This window comes from Mustelus asterias, chromosome 8, assembly GCF_964213995.1.
Source record: "Mustelus asterias chromosome 8, sMusAst1.hap1.1, whole genome shotgun sequence".
In the NCBI taxonomy this organism is placed as follows: Eukaryota; Metazoa; Chordata; class Chondrichthyes; order Carcharhiniformes; family Triakidae; genus Mustelus; species Mustelus asterias.
In genome coordinates, this window is record NC_135808.1 from 132524654 (window position 1) to 132547497 (window position 22844).

At 47.6% G+C, this 22844-nt stretch overlaps 1 protein-coding gene across 1 annotated transcript in view; it reads right to left on the bottom strand.

Moving 5' to 3' along the window:
• ttll7 (tubulin tyrosine ligase-like family, member 7) overlaps nt 1–22844 on the bottom strand; it is a 163609-nt gene that overhangs the window by 31008 nt on the left and 109757 nt on the right. Inside the window, exons 17-18 of the mRNA XM_078218982.1 lie at nt 15961–16041; nt 6176–6336 (exon numbers count right to left, since the gene is read on the bottom strand). Of these exons, the coding sequence (XP_078075108.1) occupies nt 6176–6336; nt 15961–16041 (242 nt within the window). The remainder of the gene's footprint in view (nt 1–6175; nt 6337–15960; nt 16042–22844) is intronic.

Consider the following 22844-nt stretch of genomic DNA (forward strand, 5'->3'; position numbering starts at 1 on the left):
GACCAATACTGCACACAGTATTCCAGCTGCGGCCTCACCAATGCCCTGTACAGGTGCATCAAGACATCCCTGCTTTTATATTCTATCCCCTTCGCAATATAGGCCAACATCCCATTTGCCTTCTTGATCACCTGTTGTACCTGCAGACTGGGCTTTTGCGTCTCATGCACAAGGACCCCCAGGTCCCTTTGCACGGTAGCATGTTTTAATTTGTTTCCATTGAGATAGTAATCCCATTTGTTATTATTTCCTCCAAAGTGTATAACCTCGCATTTATCAACGTTATACTCCATTTGCCATATCTTCGCCCACTCACTCAGCCTGTCCAAATCTCTCTGCAGATCTTCTCCGTCCTCCACACGATTCACTTTTCCACTTATCTTTGTGTCGTCTGCAAACTTCGTTACCCTACACTCCGTCCCCTCCTCCAGATCATCTATATAAATGGTAAATAGTTGCGGCCCGAGTACCGATCCCTGCGGCACGCCACTAGTTACCTTCCTCCAACCGGAAAAACACCCATTTATTCCGACTCTTTGCTTCCTGTCGGATAGCCAGTCCCCAATCCACTTTAACACACTACCCCCAACTCCGTGTGCCCTAAACTTCTTCAGCAGCCTTTTATGGGGCACCTTATCAAACGCCTTTTGGAAATCCAAAAACACCGCATCCACCGGTTCTCCTCCATCAACCGCCCTAGTCACATCTTCATAAAAATCCAACATGTTCGTCAAGCACGACTTTCCCCTCATGAATCCATGCTGCGTCTGATTGATCGAACCATTTCTATTCAGATGCCCTGCTATCTCCTCTTTAATAATGGATTCCAGCATTTTCCCTACTACAGACGTTAAGCTGACCGGCCTATAGTTACCCGCCTTTTGTCTCCTTCCTTTTTTAAACAGCGGCGTAACATTAGCCGTTTTCCAATCAACCGGCACTACCCCAGAATGCAACGAGTTTTTATAAATAATCACTAACGCATCCACTATTACCTCTGACATTTCTTTCAGTACAGAAGGAGGCCATTCAGCCCGTCGAGCCTGCACCGACAACAATCCCACCCAGGCCCTATCCCCGTAACCCCATGTATTTACCCAGCTAGTCCCCCTGACACTAAGGGGCAATTTAACACAGTCAATTCATTTAAACTGCACATCCTTGGACTGTGGGAGGAAACTGGAGCACCTGGAGGAAACCCACACAGAGATAGGGAGAGTGTGCAGACTCCACACAGTCACCTAAGGCCGGAATTGAACCCAGGTCCCTGGCGGTGAGAGGTAACAGTGATAACCACTGTGCCACCATGCTGCCCAGACTTGCTGTGGAGTTTGTCTTTTTCAAGCTTGGTGGCGTCAGTACCATGGCTCATGGTAGCTACCTCCTTGTAACTTGTCCACCCCAGTTTAAAAGAGCATGGGGACAGGGCAATAGTCTGGATGTGTAGGTTAACTGGAGTTGGGCTGCGTGCTTTCAAACAGCAACCAAGCCTCTTCAAGGAGGCCGAAATCTGATTAAAAGCTGAATGGTTACAGTACAGAAGAAAGCCATGCAGACCATCGTGTCTGCACTTGCTCTCTGTTGGAGCAATTTACCTCCTGCCACTTCCCTGCCTTCTCCTGTAGCCCTGCACCTCCATCCTTTTCAAATAATGATCCAATTCCCTTTTGAAAGCTTCGATTGAACCTGCCTGCACCACCAACTCTCCCAGGCAGTTCTCTTTAGATGCCACTCGGTGTGTAGAAAGGTTTTCCCTCATGTTGCGATTGCTTCTTTTGCCGATTATTTTTAATCTGTGCCCTCTCATTGTTAATCCTCCCACTAATGGGAACAATTTTCTCCCACTATTCTCTCCAGACCTCTCAAGATTTTTAACATCTTAACCAAATCTCCTCTCAGCCTCCTTTTCCTCAAGGGTTTCCTCGGAGTGACTGGGTTTGCTCATCACTGGAACCGTTCTCATGAATGTTTTCTGCATTCTTGTTGAATGTCAAAGAACAAAGAACAATACAGCACAGGAACAGGCCCTTCGGCCCTCCAAGCCCGCGCCGCTCCCTGGTCCAAACTAGACCATTCTTTTGTACCCCTCCATTCCCACTCCGTTCATGTGGCTATCTAGATAAGTCTTAAACGTTCCCAGTGTGTCCGCCTCCACCACCTTGCCCGGCAGCGCATTCCAGGCCCCCACCACCCTCTGTGTAAAATACGTCCTTCTGATATCCGTGTTAAACCTCCCACCCCCCTCACCTTGAACCTATGACCCCTCATGAACGTCACCACCGACCTGTGAAAAAGCTTCCCACCGTTCACCCTATCTATGCCTTTCATAATTTTATACACTTCTATTAGGTCACCCCTCATCCTCCGTCTTTCCAGTGAGAACAACCCCAGTTTACCCAATCTCTCCTCATAACTAAGCCCTTCCATACCAGGCAACATCCTGGTAAACCTCCTCTGCACTCTCTCTACAGCCTCCATGTCCTTCTGGTAGTGTGGCGACCAGAACTGGACGCAGTATTCCAAATGCGGCCGAACCAACGTTCTATACAACTGCAACATCAGACCCCAACTTTTATACTCTATGCCCAATCTTATAAAGGCAAGCATGCCATATGCCTTATTCACTACTCCTGTGACGTCACCTTCAAGGATCTGTGGACTTGCACACCCAGGTCCCTCTGCGTATCTATACCCTTTATGGTTCTGCCATTTATCGTATAGCTCCCCCCTACGTTAGTTCTACCAAAATGCATCACTTCGCATTTATCTGGATTGAACTCCATCTGCCATTTCTTTGCCCAAATTTCCAGCCTATCTATATCCTTCTGCAGCCTCTGACAATGTTCCTCACTGTCTGCAAGTCCAGCCATTTTCGTGTCGTCCACAAACTTACTGATCACCCCAGTTACACCTTCTTCCAGATCGTTTATATAAATCACAAACAGCAGAGGTCCCAATACAGAGCCCTGCGGAACACCACTAGTCAAGGGCATCCAGCCGGAAAAAGACCCTTCCACTACCACCCTCTGTCTTCCATGACCAAGCCAGTTCTCCACCCATCTTCTAGCCAGCTCCCCTTTATCCCATGAGATCCAACCTTTTGCACCAACCTACCATGAGGGACTTTGTCAAACGCTTTACTAAAGTCCATATAGACGACATCTACGGCCCTTCCCTCGTCAACCATTCTAGTGACTTCTTCAAAAAACTCCAGGTTTAGTGAGGTTAGTGAGGCATGACCTCCCTCTCACAAAACCATGCTGACTATCGTTAATGAGTTTATTCCTTTCTAAATGCGCATACATCCTATCTCTAAGAATCCTCTCCAACAACTTCCCTACCACGGACGTCAAGCTCACCGGCCTATAATTACCTGGGTTATCCTTCCTACCCTTCTTAAATAATGGGACCACATTAGCTATCCTCCAATCCTCTGGGACCTCACCTGTGTCCAGTGACGAGACAAAGATTTGGGTCAGAGGCCCAGCGATTTCATCTCTCATCTCCCTGAGCAGCCTTGGATAGATTCCATCAGGCCCTGGGGATTTGTCAGTCTTTATATTCCCTCAAAAACCTAACACTTCCTCCCTTGTAATGGAGATTTTCTCTAACGGGTCAACTGACGGGTCCTCACAACTTTACTAAGAAGTGGTGCCAAGAACTGAGTGCAATACTCCAGTTGATGCTTAACTACTGGAGTTTTATACAGTTTTGTTATACTCAATTCCCCTAAAGACTCGGATACTAACTTCATTGTTGCAGATTTTTTAAATATTCCTTCATGGGACATGGGCGTCGCTGGCTGGGCCAGCATTTATCACCCATTCCTAGTTGCCCGAGGGCAGTTGTGAAGTCAACCACATTGCTGTGGCTCTGGAGGCCATGTAGGCCAGACCAGGTAAGGATGGCAGATTTCCTTCCCTAAAGGACATTAGTGAACCAGATGGGTTTATCCGACAATCGACAATGGTTTCATGGTCATCAGTAGATTCTTAGTTCCAGATTTTTTTATTGAATTCAAATTTCACAACCTGCAGTGTCGGGATTCGAACCCAGGTCCCCAGGATATTAGTTGAGTTTCTGGATTAATATTCTAGCGATAATACCACTAGGCCATCATCTCCCCTGATTATAAAGTTCGCCATTACTGGCCAGGGCTCCTCAACATAGCCTTTCAACCTGATACCCAGTGCACGTTACGTCCATACTTTTCAGTAATGCTGGTCAGATGCCAATCATGAATGGTAACCATGCCAATTTGGTTTTCTCCTTCACCCAAAATCACCATGGTCATTTGTAGAAGAATGAGGGCGGCAGACGCATGGGAACAAGTTCCCCTCCAAACCCCATACCATCCTGACTAGGAACTATACTGACCTTCCTTCACTGAGATTGGGTCAAAATCCTGGAGCTCCCTCTCTAACAGCACTGTGGGTGTATCTACACTGCATGGACTTCAGTTCAAGATGGCGGCTCACCACCACCTTCTCAAGGATGATTAAGGATGGAATTAATGCTGGCCTAGCCACAGATACTAACATCTTGTGAATTTTAAAAATTCACCCTAATTTGGAGTGGGCTATCCCAACACATTAGATACAAACAAGAAACTCAGCCTGTCCTTGAATGTTGCCAAAGCAAAACTCATACATCAACCCACATCTAGTCAGCCAAGCATTCCACCTCCCACATACAGATATATACATATCGCAACACTCTGGAATATATTCACCACTTGCCAAATTTTGGCAGCCACCTCTCTCAAAAGGCCACCACTGACGAGGAGACCTAACACCGGATCAGCTGCTCCAGCTCAGCCTTCTAGAGTACGGGAGTGAGAGTCTGATAACAAAGACTTCCACATGTCACCACAGTCCTAGTGTACAGAGCATTCATAGATTCGTAGAATTCCTACAGTACAGAAGGTGGGCATTTGGCCCATCAAGTCTGCACTGACCACAATCCCACCCAGGCCCTATTCCCACAACCCCGCACATTTACCCTACTAATCCCCCTGACACTAAGGTCAATTTCGCATGGTCAATCAACCTAACTCGCACATCTTTGGAGTGTGGGAGGAAACCGGAGCACTCGGAGGAAACCCACGCAGACACGGGGAGAACGTGCAGACTCCACACAGACAGTGACCCAAGACCTGAATTGAACCTGGATCGCTGGCGCTGTGAGGCAACAGTGCTAACCACTGTGCCACCGTGCCAGCCTTGTTGTTGTTGTTGTCACCACCCTCCTGTACTGCAGTGAGACCTGGACTGTGCATCAACAACCTAGTGTTGCGAGACTTCTTACTGTGCCTACCCCATTCCAACGACAGCACCTCCACATCATCAACTACACATCAGAGCACTCGAGAAATTCCATCAGCAATATCTCCACCACACCCTCCAGATTCAAAGGGTTAGGGGCCAGATCAGACCAAGGTATATTATGAAGTTAACCTGGCATTAGTGCGAGCACAAGCTCCAGGTATAATTCGACTAACACACTAAGAAGCTTTTATTAAAACAAACTTTATTTAAGAACGCAGTTAGAAGATAACAAAAAGAATTAGCATAACTTTTACCAATTAAAATACTTTAACAAGACAAATCAAAATTCTTAACAACTATCCATCTCTGTAGTTCCAATGTAAGCAATATCCCCATAGACATAAGTTCTCTTCAGAACCAATTAGCACCAAAAACAGATAAACTCACATGGATACTAGGGCCGGAATTCTCCCATCCTGCCCACCACTGAAATTTTAGTGGGCAGATTGCGGAGAATGTGAAATGCCATTGACGGTCGGGCAGGAATTTCCGGCTTTTAGACCAGCACGGCCAGAGAATTCCACCCCAGATTTCCAGCACATATTTCTTAAAGGCACAGTACCATCAAAGCTATCAAGCAACACTCATGATCTTTGTCGAGGCAGATTCACCGACATACAGGCAAAACCCCTGCAAAATCAACTCTGATGGACTGGGCATTGCAGGGACAGGTCCAGAGGTAAGGAAATTGCCACTGTGTTTTCCTAACTCTCAAGTGACCAACATTCCAGGGGAGGATAAGGAAAAAGCTCTAAAGACAATCATTAGTGCCAAACTGAACTTTGACCTTGCATTTGTTCGAAAAGCCAGATGGGTTGCCAATGCTAATTAAAAGTTGCGTTACCTACCCTGAATTGGAGAAGCAGTTCCACAGCCCTTGGCCACGGCTCCAGAGCAAGCGGTTGAAAACCCGATTGAAGATGCGGTACAGTCGGAGACTCTCAACGTCGTACACCTTCCACACTCGCTGAAAGATGGAGCGAATGTTGGTCCTCACAATGTCCAACACCTGGAAGCCAATTCAGAAACACACAAAGATTAATCCCCTTTGGCAGAGAATCCACGGCCCAAGGGGACCCGGAGAGAGCATGCACGGGCTATGTAAATGCAACGGCAGCATTGATTCACAGTCCAGGTCTCTCTGCAGTACAAGGAGGGTGGTGACAACAACAACAAGGGCGGCATGGTGGCACAGTGGTTAGCACTGCTGCCTCACAGCGCCAGGAACCCGGGTTCAATTCCTGGCTTGGGTCTGTGTGGAGTTTGCATGTTCTCCCCGTGTCTGCGTGCGTTTCCTCCGGATGCTCCGGTTTCCTCCCACAGTCCAAAGATGTGCGGGTTAGGTTGATTGACCGTGCTAAAGTGACCCTAGTGTCAAGGGATTAGCAGGGTAAATATGTGGGGTTACGGGAATTGGGCCTGCGTGGGATTGTGCTCGGTGCAGACTCGATGGGCGAATGGCCTCCTCTTGCACTGTAGGGATTCTACGGATTCTATGAAGATCCTTTCTTTCTCATCAATCTTTCTTCATCTTCTTGCCATTCTAACTTAGTGCTGTGCTCCTTCAGTATCAGGGAGCTGAATGGGGTTGGGATTCTGAGCTATGAAACTTACCATGTTGCCACTGCCACTCCATCTTTGGAACCGATTGTATGGTAGTCAGGAAAGTCAAAGGTCAGTTACCAGTTTTACACAGTTGTGGTTGGCGTGCGGGGTCTGATGTTATCATTGCCTACCTCCAACATTCGACCTCACCAGCTCGGAGCCAGAGATTTTAAAATTCTCACCCTTGTTCATATTTCTCATCGGCACACTGCCCCTTGGCAACAACAAGGGGCATCTTTCCCTTGGCCAAATGCGGGCAATTAGGACTAGCTTCAGGGTTGAAAAAAAAGGGCGGCATGAACAAGTTGGACCAGCTCTCTCTCTCTTGCGTATTTTCACACCCTCAATGTTTTTTACTCATTGGGGAATGGTAGGGGGAAAAGATGAAAGGATTTCCAAGCTGATTATCAGCCTGTTGAACCGTGTTGAATGCTCCTTCCGTGGCCAACAAGTTCTACCACTGGACTCAAACCCGGAGCTTCAGGTCCAGAGGTAAGGAAGCTGCCATTGTGCCACCAGGCCTCTTGTTCCCACCTCTATCTCAGCACCATCTCCCTCTACTCCTTCACTGTGGCTAAGTTATCTGACTGCTTACCCAACATCCATGATTGGATCATCAGAAATTTTCTCCAGTTGAACATTGCAAAGATCGCCATAGTTTTCAGCCCAAACTCCATTCCTTAGCCACTGACTCCACCTTGTGGATACTGTCTGAGACTAAATCAAACAGTTTGCAACCTTTGCATTCTGTTGTACCTGAGGTGAGCTTCTGACCACATATTTAGCACTGCTGCTTCACAGCGCCAGGGACCTGGGTTTGATTCCCGGCTTGGGTCACTATCTGTGTGGAGTCTGCACATTCTCCACGTGTCTGCGTGGGTTTCCTCCGGGTGTTCCGGTTTCCTCCCACAGTCTGAAAAACGTGTATTGGCCATGCTAAATTCTCCCTCCCTGTACCTGAACAGGGGATTTTCACAATAACTTCATTGCAGTGTTAATGTAAGCTTACTTGTGGTTAATAAGTAAACTTTAAACTGTAAGCCTCACTGTACCAAGCAAAGCTCTGAACAAGTTTACAGGAAGGATATCAGAGGTAGGTTCTTTACGCAGAGAGTGGTTGGGGTGTGGAATGGACTGCCTGCAGTGATAGTGGAGTCAGACACTTTAGGAACATTTAAGCGGTTATTGGATAGGCACATGGAGCGCACCAGGATGATAGGGAGTGGGATAGCTTGATCTTGGTTTCAGATAAAGCTCGGCACAACATCGTGGGCCGAAGGGCCTGTTCTGTGCTGTACTGTTCTATCTTCTATGTTCTAAGTTCTGAAACATGGGGCTCTTTACTGAAAGGTAACATTGGCCCCTTCTACACTTGCACGATTACCACACCGAGGTAGAGGACTCCATGATCTCTGCTGAGGGCAATGATATTTCCCTGTGTTTTATCCCAAAATGTTTCTGACAAAGACAAGTGGAAAATGACCACATAATCAGCACTGATAGTTAAAGGCTGCTGAGATGGAGAGAATATTCCGTCTTGTGTTTCAGCCAGTGCTCACAAAGAATATTGAGATGTTGGTTGTGCTTAACGATTCCAAGCAACGCGGTATTCATGTTGCATTCAATTTTACAAGCTGCCAGTGATGAGAAACAGCAGAAGAATTTACCCCAGTGTGACTCACCAAGGCCCTAGTCTTCACTCATTGTCAAATTGATAGTCACCCATGTTCATACATGGGGACCTCCATCTTCACTCGTGGCCGGGATTCTCCGGTGCTGCTGAAAGTGAATGGAGTTTTGGTTTGAACGGCCAAGTTCTCCGTTCTCACTTGTAGCAGGGCAGGCACAGACAAAGAACAAAGAACAATGCAGCACAGCAACAGGCCCTTCGGCCCACCAAGCCTCGGGTGGATGGAGCTATTACAAGGGGGCATAACTATAGGGTTCATGGTGGGAGATATAGGAAGGATATCAGAGGTAGGTTCTTCACGCAGAGAGTGGTTGGGGTGTGGAATGGACTGCCTGCAGTGATAGTGGAGTCAGACACTTTAGGAACATTTAAGCGGTTATTGGATAGGCACATGGAGCACACCAGGATGGTAGGGAGTGGGATAGCTTGATCTTGGTTTCAGATGAAGGTCGGCACAACATCGTGGGCCGAAGGGCCTGTTCTGTGCTGTAATGTTCTATGTTCTATGTTCTAAGCCGGCGCCGACACATGACGCCTTTCTAAACTAGAAACCTTTTGCCTCTACACGATCCGTATCCCTATATCCCTGCCTACTGATATATCTGTCAAGATGCCTCTTAAACATTGCTATTGTATCTGCTTCTATCACCTCCCCGGGCAGCGCATTCCAGGTACTCACCACCCTCTGTGTAAAAAAACCCATCTCTCACATCTCCTTTAAACTTTCCCCCTTTTACCTTAAACCTATGCCCCCTAGTAATTGACATTCCTATCCTGGGAAAAAGACTCTGACTATCCATTCTATCCGTACCTCTCATAATTTTGTAAACTTCAGAAGGAGGCCATTCAGCCCATCGAGTTGCACCAACAGCAATCCCACCCAGGCCCTATTCCCATAGCCCCACTTATTTACCCTGCTACTCCCCCTGATACTAAGAGGAAATTTAGCATGGCCAATCCACCAAACCCGCACATCTTTGGAGTGTAGGAGGAAACTGGAGCACCCAGAGGAAACCCATGCAGACATGGGGAGACCATGCAGACTCCACACAGACAGTCAGCCAAGGCCGGAATTGAACCCGGGTCCCTGGCGCTGTGAGGCAGTTGTGCTATCCACTGGGCCACCGTGCCACCCAAAACATCTATCCTTCAGCCCCCGACGTTCAAGTGAAAACAAACCAAGTTTGTCCAATCTCTCCTCATAGCTAATACACTCCAAACCAAGCGACATCCTGGTAAACTAGATTGATTCCGGGGATGAAAGGGTTGACGTATGAGGACAGATTAAACCACAGTTTTACTCGCTGGAGTTTAGAAGGATGGGAGGGGATCTGATCGAGGTATATAAAATTTTTAAAAGAATTGATGAAAATAAATGTAAACCAGATGTTTCCTCTTATGGGGAAATTGAGAACAGGAGGTCACAGGTATAGGTTACGAGGCGGTAGATTTCACTCTGAGATAAGGAGGAACTACTCGCAGAGGATTATGAATTTGTGGAATTCGCTGCCCCATAGCACGGTGGAGACTGAATCGTTGAATGGTTTCAAGAAGGAGATAGATATATTTCTAATAATCAAAAGGGCGAAGGGGATATTTGGAACAGGTGGGGAGGGGGATTTGAGGCCAGGGAGAGATCAGCCATGATCTGATTGAATGGCAGAGCGGCTGGAAGGGCTAAATTTGGCTACTTCTGCTCTTAATTCCTATGTTCCTCTGTTCCTAAACCTTTTCTATATCCTCTCCAAAGCTTCCACATCCTCCTGGTAGTGTGGCTACCAGAACTGTACACAGTATTCCAAATGTGGCCAAACTAAATTCCTATAAATTCCTATACAAGATCGGAGAATCCCGCCCAAGGAGTCGTGTTCTTATTTTGAAATTCAAGTTACCTCGAGTTGAGGCAGAAGGCGAGTCATCATCTTCTTCAATAGCACAGCAGGCTCGAGGGGCTGAATGGCCTTCTCCTGCTTCTATTTCTCACATTCTTATATTCTTGGCTTTTTGGGCAAATCGTTTAAATGGACACCAACAAAACAACTTGAAACAAGATGACCTATTTCCAGTGACACCATAAGTGTGTTGGTTTTAATGGAAGTCAAGAACATGAACATCACCTCGCTACATTTCCAGTGTTGGAAAGAAAGGAAGAACCTGATTGAATTCTTTGATGAAGTAACAGGAAGTGTTGAGGTTTGACGATGGTTGATGTGCTTCCAGAAAGTGCCACAAGGGTTTGTCAGCAAAGATAAAGGCCATGAAATGAAGGGGAAAGTGGCAGCATGGATACAAAGGTTTCTGAGTGCCAGGAAGCAGAGGGCAGCGATGAATGGTTGCTTTTCAGGCTGGAGGAAGGTAATCAGCAGAGTTCTCCAGGGGTCAGCACTGGGGTGTGGGGGGGGGGGGGGGGACACTCCTGCTTGATCCACATTAATTACCTTGACTTGGGTGTGCAGGGCAAGGTTTTAAAATTTGCAGTTGGCACAAAACTTGGAAGCATTGGGCATTTGTGAGGAGGATAGAGACAGACATTCCCGTGAGGGAGATAGGGACATCATTTTCGTGAGGAGGACAGGTGCAAACTTCCTCGTAAGGAAGACAGACTTCCTCGTGAGGAAGATTCTCCGATCTAGGGCAGAACGGTGTCACAGTGATTAGCACTGCTGCCTCACAGCACCAGGGACCCAGGTTCGATTCCCAGCTTGGGTCACTGTATGTGTGGAGTTCGCACGTTCTCTCCATGTCTGTGTGGGTTTCCTCCGGGTGCTCTGGTTTCCTCCCATAGTCCAAAGATGTGCAGGTTAGGTTGATTGGCCATGCTAAATTAACCCTAGTGTCAGGGGGATTTGCAGAGTAAATATGAGCCGTTATGGGAATAGGGCCTGGGTGGGATTGTTGTCGGTGCAGACTCAATGGGTCGAATGGCCTGCACTGTAAGGATCCTATGATTCTATTCCAGTTTAAGAAAGAAAGCCTTCCATTTGTGAAAAGCCTCAAGACATTATAAAGTCTGTTTCGTGGACAGTAAAGTCCTTTTGAAGCACAGTCCCTGTTGCAACGCAGAAAGTGCGGCTGGCTGAATAATGCACAGCAAGCTCCCACAAACAGCAAAGCGCTAACCAGCAAATAACCTGAGATTTTAGCTGCGGACGCTGGGTGGAGGGGTGAACGCGGGCCGGATTGCCCAGGAGACCTCCCTCCGCCCTTCCTCGAAATCGCGCCACAGGGTCGGTCATTCGCGGTCACCTGGAGTCGGCCAGACGGAGTCCACAGCACAAAGCGACATCCAGACACTACGGCAGGAGTAGCAGCAGCAGCAATCCCAGTTAACTGTGGAAAATACCCTGATTACGTGCGCAACCTTCCACGTTCCTGATATCATTTCAACAGCACATTAAAGTTTACTGGCTCCGATATAGCATCCAGATGTTGGGAACAGGAAGCTGGGCAGCTGGAGCACAGAACCTCGTCTGCATTGTACGGAACCATGACTGATGCCTGCTTAACATCCTCATAAAAAAAACCTCGCCATTTACCTTTATGTGACGGGTGGGGTGGGGTGGGGGTGGGTGTGTGTGGGGGGGTGGGGGGGAGGGGACGGAGTGTGGTGGGGGGGGAGGGGACGGAGTGTGGGGGGGGGGAGGTGGTGGAGGTACGCTGAAGGGGAAGTGGATAATTACGACATTATTATAAAACAACATCTTAAGCTCTGACTGATAGCGGTGAGATCGATCAGTTAACCAGCGGCTGTGTCCTCAAATCTTTTCACTTCAACCGCTATCTCTCTGAAGAGTTCACACAAGATAGTCTTTCTTGCTACGTTTCCTTTAGGAAGTCACAACACCTCCACGAATGATGCTGGAGACGGACTGCAGGCTCGCAGGCTCGCAGTTACATTGAATCTGTTAAGTTGCTGATTTATTCCGGTGAGGGTTAAGTGCCTTGATTAAACGCCCTTATAATGCCTCATAACAGATTTTTCCTCATGGGATATAATTCAGAGTCACAGAGGTTTACAGCATGGAAATAGGCCCTTCGGCCTAACTTGCCCATGCCATAGAATCCTAGAATCCCTACAGTACATTCGGCCCATCGAGTCTACACTGACCACAATCCCATCCAGGCCCGTATTCCCGTAACCCCACATATCTACCCTGCTAATCCCCCGACACTAGGGTTAATTTAGCATGGCCAATCCATCCATAACCCGCATATCTTTAGATGGTCGGAGGAAACCGGAGCACCCGTAGGAAACCCACGCAGACACGGGGAGAATGTGCAAACTCCACACATACGGTCACCCAAGCCGGGAATCGAACCTGGGTCCCTGGCACTGTGAGGCAGCAGTGCTAACCACTGTGCCACCGTGCCATCCAGTTTGAAGCTTTATTCCCCTCCCCTCACACTGTGATGACACTCACGGACACAAGGTGGGCTGGATTTTTGCCTTGGAGGCGGGAAGGTCCGACTCAGCAAACCCGTCTCCATGGAAATAACCTCGTACGAGTCTCAGTCCAGGCTGAACACTTGGCACCTCATAACATTCAAGGCTTTGGGCCAAGTGCTGGTAAATGGGTATAGGGGATTTTCACAGTAACTTCATTGCAGTATTAATCTAAGCCTACTTGTGACACTTATCAAAAGTTTTAAACTTTAAAAGGTGGGAGGTCAGCTGTTGCTCGCATGTCGGTGCAGATTTAATGGACCGAAGGACCTCTTCTGTGTATCTTCAGAAGGAACTCTTCAAAATGCAGCTAATAAAAATACAACAAAACTTACTCCAACTTATAAATCAAAGAAAGGGTTTAATGAAGAAACATCATTACTCCAAACTTGGAGCCTCGCCCTGGGCCACTCCAACCTCCCCACAATTCTACATGGTTTCTTATTTATAGTGAATCAGCTGGTCAGCTGACTATTACATCACTCTGTAATTGGTTTCATGTTTATGTTTTACTGGGTCAGCTGACCCTTGCATTGTGTTTCCATTGGTCACATTACAACCAATACAAAGTTGTCACCGGATACACTCTAACAGTCTGCACTGTATGATTCTACGGATGTGATTGTGTCAAGCCTGCTGCCTCCGGAGGAAATGTGGAGGAAACTAAGGCGATGGGTGAGTGCTGAGGCAGGCTGGTTAGAAGGTCCACGATGTGGAGATGCCAGTGTTGGACTGGGGTAAACACAGTAAGAAGTCTCACCTGTTGGACTTTAACCTGGTATTGTGAGACTTCTTACTTAGAAGGTCCACCTCAGAGACTTTGGCTCGGTTTTAATAAGAGGCTGTTCGGTCCTCCAGCCTTCACCCTCACTCCCCATCCCCCTACCTCATCAACCCCCATGCTACTTTCAAGCCCTCTTAACCTCAAGCCATTGCATCCCCCCCCCCCCCCTCCTCCCCAACCTCAACATGCTGCCTCTATGGTCACTCCTCTACTATGGGCAGATCTCAAGAGTTATGTGGAGATAAAGGAAAATAAACTTCTAACAATCTGAGAAAGCTCCCTCTCACAAACATGTTAAAAAAAACTCTCATTCAAGAAACCCATTCAAAGATTTTAAATCTCCTCAGGTAGTTAATGTGGCATAAAAACAAACAAACTTTTATTCACTAACCATATCAGATACAGATGAACCTTTTGTAATCCCTTTAAATTGTCAATAAAAATGAGAACTCAACACCACACCCTGAGATAAGTGGTTTTGGAGATGTTTTGGAACACAGCCGAGCATTCATAATGACCCGAGTTGTAATAATTGCTCTTGAGAAATGTCAACAATTAAGTCTATTGAAACTGCCGGAACAGATGGTGATGGTTTTTTCTAAGCTAAACCATGTGACCTTCAATCAATGCACTCTAATAGCAGGTGTTTTTATTTACCCTGTCAGCTGCATTTTTAAAGGGTTGGGGATTTAAATAACTTCATGGCACTCAAAGAGACCTTATCTGCCTTCAAGAGTGTTGCTGTCTCCTCCACACTGCGGGTTAAGTCCCCTGGAAGAGTGAAAATGGGGTCTGTTGGATCCCAGCAGTGATTTCAAATGGCCCTGCTGAGTTTGGGCTTCCCACCTGGACGATTCATGCCCCACCCCCGCCACCCCCTCCCCCCCCACCCTACTCCTTTCCCTTACCAGCGAAAATGGCATCTGCCAGAAATGGGAGCAGGACCTCTGCATCTGGGTGTTGACTCCCGCCATCTTGAAAGGCCTCCAGAGATGGGGCCAAGAAAATCTGGACAATGAAATCTCTCCATCTTGGCTTCTGGATATCCCAGCCTCTCGAACTATATTCTGCACCTTTTCATGAAATATTAATAACTTAGTCACAGTTCTTCCCGGGATGCCACTAGTCATATCCTGCTCATTATTCCCACTCTCTGCCTCAGTGGGTACCTCACTGGAGTCGTATTTCCAAAGAGTCTGAATTTAATTAAATCTCCAGATCTGAAATTAAAAGCTGGGGTTAATAATGTCACCATGAAGCTGTGGATTGGCGTAGAAACCCAACTGGTTCGCTAATGCCCTTTAGAAGTTTACCTGCCAACCTCATTCAGAATGGTCTCTCTAATTGGCTCCTAATTGCCATCCAAAATGGCATCAGAGTCTCGGTTGTATCAAACTACGACAAAGATGATGGGCCAGGTTTATATGGCAAACATTGGGCTTATCAGAGATGTCCAAATCCAGAATCCTTTTCTTAACTTTTAACTTCTGGGGCGGCACAGTGGCACAGTGGTTAGCACTGTTGCCTCAGAGCTCCAGGGAACCGGGGTGACTCTCCGTGTGGAGTTTGTACGTTCTCCCCACGTCTGCGTGGGTTTCCTTCGGGTGCTCCGGTTTCCTCCCACACTCCAAAGATGTGCGGGATTAGGTGGATTGGCCATGCTAAATAGCCCCTTAATATCCCAAGATGTGTAGTTTAGATGGATTAGTGGGGTACATACATGGGGTTTAGAATCATAGAATCCTACAGTACAGAATGAGGCCATTCAGCCCATTGAGCACCGACCACAATTCCACCCAGGCCCTATCCCCATAACCCCGTGCATTTATCCGAGCTAGTCCCCGTGAAACTAAGGGACAATTTAGCATGGCCAATGCATCTAACCTGCACATCTTTGGACTGTGGGAGGAAACCAGTGCACCCGGAGGAAACCCACGCAGACACAGGAGAACGTACAGACTCCACACAGACAGTGACCCAAGCTGGGAATCGAACCCGGGTCCCTGGCACTGTGAGACAGCAGTGCTAACCATTGTGCCAATGTGCCATTCTTTTCAGGGATAGGACCTGACTGCAGGTCCATCCCTCTGAAAGCGGGATGGCCACTTACCTTCCGCTGCTTTGTGGAGTCCAGTTTGACGAGCCAGTAAGAAGCCACTTTAGGTTTGTGATACTTCCAGTTGTCTAGTATCTGTGAACAGAATTGGAAGAGTTAGCAAGCATAAACATAAGACACCTCACATGAATAGTGGCGCAAAACATTGGGGAAAGTAAAATAGATAATCTACCTGAGGAACAGATTAGCTTCTTCAGTAAAGCAGTTGGTAAAGTTATTGTGCAACTAAAACACTCAGCTCATTAGACCCTCCTTGGCTCTGCTCCCTTGTTGCTGCTGGGCTCTTATCTAATGGCTTAACCTTTTCTAAGGTCCCACGTCAAAAACTTTCTGGAAGTCCATGTACAACACATCTATTGGTTCCCCTCTATCCACTCTGGCAGAGACTTCCCCGAGAAAGATACGTCATGTTGGTGAGGTTTACAACAGGTTCAGCTGGTATGAACCTGTCGTGGGGTGTCCTCAGGGGTGTAAAGGTAAGTATAGACCCCGGAGGAGAGGGACATAGCCAGACAGTGGCCTGGCAATGCCCCCTGGCTCTGCCCTTTGACCACAGGTTGGCACTGCTAGGTTAGCACTATTCCACCCTGGCAATTCCATGCTCGCAGATGGCAATGATGGTGTGTGTGTGGGGGGTGGGGGGGGGGGGGGGGTGCGCGGTAGAGAAGTACCGACTCCGATTGGGTTGGGGAGGGGGAGTCCTCTGTAATGGGCTGCGGGGGTACAGGTTTACTCAGGTTCTGCTCTGAGCAGCGGGGTTTTGCTGGCGTGTTCAGTGTCCCCCCACCCCGGATGATTGCATGAAAAATGCCCCCCTGGATTCTTTTGGCTTAAGGTTTGGAGAGAAAACCAACTAGTTTCTCTGGAGAAACATGACACTTTTCTCACCGAAAACAACACTACAACACTCCACCATTTATTTGGTAAGATTACCCCTTGCGAGTGAGGTGAGGTGAGTTGTTTTCAAGTTTAAGTTTAAAGGTTATTTGTTAATGTCACAAGTAGGCTTACATTAACACTGCAATGAAGTTACTGTGAAAATCCCCTAGTCGCTACACTCCAGCGCCTGTTCGGCTGCACTGAGGGAGAATTTAGCATGGCCAATGCACCTAACCAGCACGTCTTTCAGACTGTGGGAGGAAACTGGAGGACCCGGAGAAAACCCACGCAGACACGGGGAGAACGTGCAGGATCCACACAAACAGTGACCCGAGGCCGTAATTGAACCCGAGTCCCTGGCGCTGTGAGCCAGCAGTGCTAACCACTGTGCCGCCCCAGTGGGTAGGGTGAGTGGATGGCACAGTGGTGAATGACAGAATGGTTGGGAGGTTGGGTGATAGGCTGGATGAAAAGCCAGCTGGGTACTATACAAAGGAGGTTGGAGGGCCAAGGGACAGTCAGGGAGGGAGTCGGAGGATCAGGTGGTTAGAGAGTCAAGAGGGTAGTTGGTGGGCGGGAGAAGGGTTGTCAGTGGGGACGTAGCATTGGGGGTGGGGGGGCGGGGAGGGTGTTTAGTTGTATCATTACTCTGGAGTTAGATATGCTTTTTTCCGGTCTAACATTTCCTGGGTAACTATCCAGGGAAGTGAATTGGAACTATCCAAAGTTTCTGACTCTATCTCAGAGTTAAACTTTTACAGAGGGTTCCGGAAGCAGGGAAATTGCCTGCCTGTTTCTTCTCGATTGTCTGATAGTCACCCATTCCCTCTCGCCCACATCGGTAAACGTGCTCTCCACGAAGCTCTCAATCTCGTTGATGGTATCACAGTGACACCAGCTACTGCTCCAGTTCCAAAACCCAGCGCTGGAATTGCTGACACTGATGCTGCGGTGGAGCGATGGAGAAGTGTTGGCTCTGATCGGGGGGGGGGGGGGGGGGTAGGGAGGGGAAACTCAATCAATTTTTCTCTGCAGGATGTTTCGAGCAGCCCCTGGCATTTTGTCAGAGCTGTGTTATCTGCAGCCGGTGTCCTTTACTGTTACTGAAGCAGTATAATTGACATCGTGATTGTTTTAATCTGAACTAATGCAGCGTTCTGTTGTTTCGGCCTTCCCTTTGGGATGGCAGAGTAAAGCTTGATTGGGATAATTGACAAGTCAGGCCATGTGACTGGAGACAGCTATGTTTTCACAGAGAATTCCAGTTTAGCTTTTCAGATGCTATTTGAACTTGAGACATAGAGCAGTGTCTCTTGTTTTCCTCTCTCCGGAGTTGGAGATTCTGTTGTCTGGGTGTTGCCGTTTTGAAAACTGCAAAGAGAGATTTATCCTTTCCTGTCTCTGAAGTCTGAAGACTGGAAGCTACTGGAGACTAAGTTCACTTCTCTGTTTTGCTAACTTGAGGATATATCCTTCTTTGAAAATTACAGCTTGAATCTCTGTCCATTGGAGTTGCAAAGCTGGAAATCTAGTATCACGTGAACATACTTGTATTAGTGCTAACTAATTCTGAAGAAGGGTGTATCTCTATGAGATATTTTTTTTAATTGGAACAACAGAGATGGCTAGTAGTTACAAGTTATAATGCAACATGTCTTGGTAAAAGTCTTGTAATTGGTAAAAGCTATGCTAATTATTTTGTTACATTTGGGTCACTTGAATCATACCTGGAGAGAAACACCCTAATGCCAAATTCAAATGTAAAACTTAATGTCCAGGCTAACTTCACAAAACACCTTGGAGTTTCTGGCCTGGGTTTTAACAGTGTGGAGTTTGCACGTTCTCCCTTTGTCTGCATGGGTTTCCTCCGGGTTCTCCGATTTCCTCCCACAGTCCAAAGATGCGCAGGTTAGGTGGATTGGCCATGATAAATTGCCCCTTAGTGTCCAAAACTGTGTAGGTTAAGGGGATTAGCCATGGTAAATGCGTAGGGTTATGGGGATAGGGAAGGGGGGAGGTGTGGGCTACTATGCACTATTAGAGAGTCAGCGCACACGGGACGGGCCAAATGGCCTTCTTCTGCACTGTAAGCGTTCTGTGGTTCTACGGATTCGAAACCAGAGAGTTCACAATGGTGTCTGACGTGACCCTGAATGCGTTTCTGATCACACATCCCCTCCATCACTGAGCATGTCTATTTCCATCTCACTACAATGCCTGCTTCACCTTTCAACCCTTCTCAACATGAGGCCATCCAGATCTCTGCTGCCCGTGTCCTTACTCACACCAAATCTCATTCCCGTCTCTCCCCTGTCCTCGCCGACTTTCACTGGCTTCCAGTTTCACAACGCTAATCCTCGCTATGTCTGTAATCTCCTCGGGCCCACGGCCCTTCAGGATATCTGCGCGCGCTCATCTCATTCTGGTCTCTTACGCATCCCCGAATTTACTCTTCCCACATCGCCTGATGGCCGTGCCTCCAGCTGCCGAGGGCCAAAACTCTGAGTTTCCCATTCTCCCACCTCTCTGTCCCCTTACCCCTCACTCTCTCTCTATCCTCTGTACAGACAGCCCTCTCTCTCTTTGCCTCAGCTTTTGGCCATCTTAGCTGATGTGGTCAGTTCTGATTTTCGATGCTCCTGGGGGAGGGGCGGACAATGGTTGGGTGGGGAGAGGGGACATTTTAGGAGGTGAAAGCTGTCACATAAACACAAGTTGTTGTTGTAATCAGGCAGGCTTTTCCACCAGTGATGGCGGGCAGTGGAGGGGGGGGGGGGGAGATGGGAATTTCCACTTTCAATAAAGTGGGCGGGGATCCAACATGAAGTAACCACCCGCAGCCAATACCAGTAGCTCCCCCCACCCCATTATAATGGGGGAGCAAGATGAAAGGGTCTCAGATTTAGGTATAAGTGGATGTTTCATGCTGTGATCAAAGAACAAAGAAAATTACAGCACAGGAACAGGCCCTTCGGCCCTCCAAGCCTGCACTGACCATGCTGCCCATCTGAACTAAAAAACCCCACCCTTCCAGGGACCATATCCCTCTATTCCCATCCTATTCATGTATTTGTCAAGACGGCCCTTAAAAGTCACTACCGTATCCGCTTCCACTATCTCCCCTGGCAATGAGTTCCAGGCACACACCACCCTCTGTGTAAAAGACTTCTCTCATACATCTCCTTTAAACCTTGCCCCTTGCACCATCCTGGGAAAACGCTTCTGATTATCCATTCTGTTCATTCCCCTCATAATCTTGTAGACTTCTATCAGGTCACCCTGTTAGAATGTAACTGGTGACAACTTTGTATTGGATGTAATGTGACCAATGGGAACAAGATGTAAGGGTCAGCTGACCCAGTAAAACATGGAACCAATTACAGAATGATGTAACAGTCAGCTGAGCAGCTGATTCACTATAAATAAGGAACGATGTAGAATTGTGCGGAACCAAAAGAGAAAATGCTGGAAAGTCTCAGCAGATCAGGCAGCATCTGTAAGGAGAGAAAAGAGCTGACATTTTGAGTCCAGATGACCCTTTGTCAAAGCTTCTCTTTTCCACAGTATCCACTGTAATTTGCTTTTGTATAGAATTGTGGGGAGCTTGGAGTGGCCCAGGGCGAGGCCCCAGGTTTGGAGTAATGATGTTTCTTCATTAAACCCTTTCTTTGATTTATAAGTTGGAGTAAGTTTTGTCGTATTTTCATTAGTTGCATTTTGAAGAGTTCCTTCTAAAGAAACAACCCCTCAACCTCCATCGTTCCAGTGGGAACAAAATCAGGTCGGTACGGTGTTATAAACAAAGGTACCACAAGGTGGCGCGATTTTGCAATGAATTGAGGGATAAAGTGACTCCAGAGAACAGAACCCTCCACATCCAGAAAATTACCCCCTTCAGTTTGCATGTTACTTTACCTCAAGCATTTCTCAACACATCTGGGCAATAGCGCTGCCCAGAATCAGATGATGATTATGGTCAGGTAAATCTGTTAACCTGGTGTTGTGAGACTTCTTACTGTGTTTACCCCACATCACGGGTAAATCTGTGGGCAGAGGAGAGGCATATCTCAGCCTCAGTGCCAACACAGTGCCCATTAGCCTGTCACTTGGCCATGATGCTGACCACACTGAAGTCTGTGGGGTCTGGTTGGGGGAGGGGCAGAGGGCGCAGGGAGCACTTATAAGCAGCTGAGCCTGTGGGACACACCCCGTGGTCCGAAAGTTCAGCCTGGGTAGCCCCCAAGTTTCCCGCTCCCACATCCCAACTGACCCTCCCTGCCCCCGCCTCCGCTCCCACTCCATCCCCGACACACCCATCCCCCCCCCCCACCGCTCACTCCGCAGGTATAGATGTTGGTGGTAGCAGCAAACATTCAAATGAGGATTTGGAAGGAACTACAAAAAAGTCGTGAATGTAGCCCAATCCATCACGCAAACCAACTTCCCATCCATTGACTCTGTCTACACTTCCCGCTGCCTCGGCAAAGCAGCCAGCATAATCAAGGACCCCACGCACCCCGGACATTCACTCTTCCACCTTCTTATGTCGAGAAAAAGATACAAAAGTCTGAGGACACATACCAACCAACTCAAGAACAGCTTCTTCCCTGCTGCTGTCAGACTTTTGAATAGACCTACCTCGCACTAAGTGGATCTTTCTCTACACCCTAGCTATGACTGTAACACTATATTCTGCAGTCTCTCCTTTCCTTCTCTATGAACGGCATGCTTTGTCTGTTTAGCGCACAAGAAACAATACTTTTCACTGTTAATACATGTGACAATAATAAATCAAATCAAAAAATCAAAGATTTTAAGTGGAGATTCAAGTAGAAAAAGTAAAACAAAAACTTCACCAACGTCAACTGCACCCTGGGAAAGGCGAAGGCTGAGGGGCAACCTGATGGACGTTTATAAAATTAGGAGAGGTATGGGTAGGGTGAACGGTTGGAAATTTTTCCCAGGGCAGAAATGACAATCACAAAGGAGCACAAGTTCAAGCTAAGGGGGGAAAGGTTCAGTGGGGATGTGTGGGGGAGGTTTTTTTTTTATGATGTGGAGATGCCGGCATTGGAATGGGGTAAACACAGCAAGAAGTCTCACAACACCAGGTTAAAGTCCAACAGGTTTATCTGGCAGCAAAAGCCACTAGCTTTCGGAGCGCTGCTCCTTCGTCAGGTAAGTGGGAGTTCTGTTCACAGTGTCTTTGTATGCCCTGTTTGTGAACAGAACTCCCACTTACCTGACGAAGGAGCAGCGCTCCGAAAGCTAGTGGCTTCTGCTACCAAATGAACCTGTTAGACTTTAACCTGGTGTTGTGAGACTTCTTATGGAGGTTTTTTTACACAGAGGGGGCCTGGAATGCACTGCCAAGTGAGGTGGTTGAGGCAAACATATGAGCGACATTTAAGACTTATCTGGATAGACACATGAATAGGGGGAGTATAGAGGGATACAGGCGGTTGGTCTAGATGGGACAACGTGATCGGCGCAGGCTTGGAGGGCCAAAGGGCTTGTTCCTGTGCTGTGCTGTTCTTTGTTCACCCCTCCTTACAGTAGGGGCTGCATTTGATTTTTATTTACATTTTTCACCCGTGTTATTTGTCGGGGGAGGGGGGGTAGCTGGGTCAAAGTGCCAATTCAAACTTGTATCTTCAAGTGACCTGTACCTCCATCAATTCTTCAGGAAAAATCAAAGCAAAATACTGCAGAAATCTGTAATAACAACAGAATATGCTGTAAAAACTCAGCAGGTCTGGCAGCACCTGCGGAGAGAGAGAGGAAGAGAAGCAGAGTCAACATTTTGAGTCCGTTGACCCTTCTTCAGAGTTTGAATGGACTCGAAATGCTAACTTTCTTTCTCCACAGACGCTGCCAGACCTGCTGCGTTTACTCAGCGTCTGTTTTTATTGGTGAGGAGCTTTAGTGAGCCACCAGACCCCTTTAACATCAGCGCCATACGATGATACAGGGCATGGACCCATTCAGCCCATCGAGAC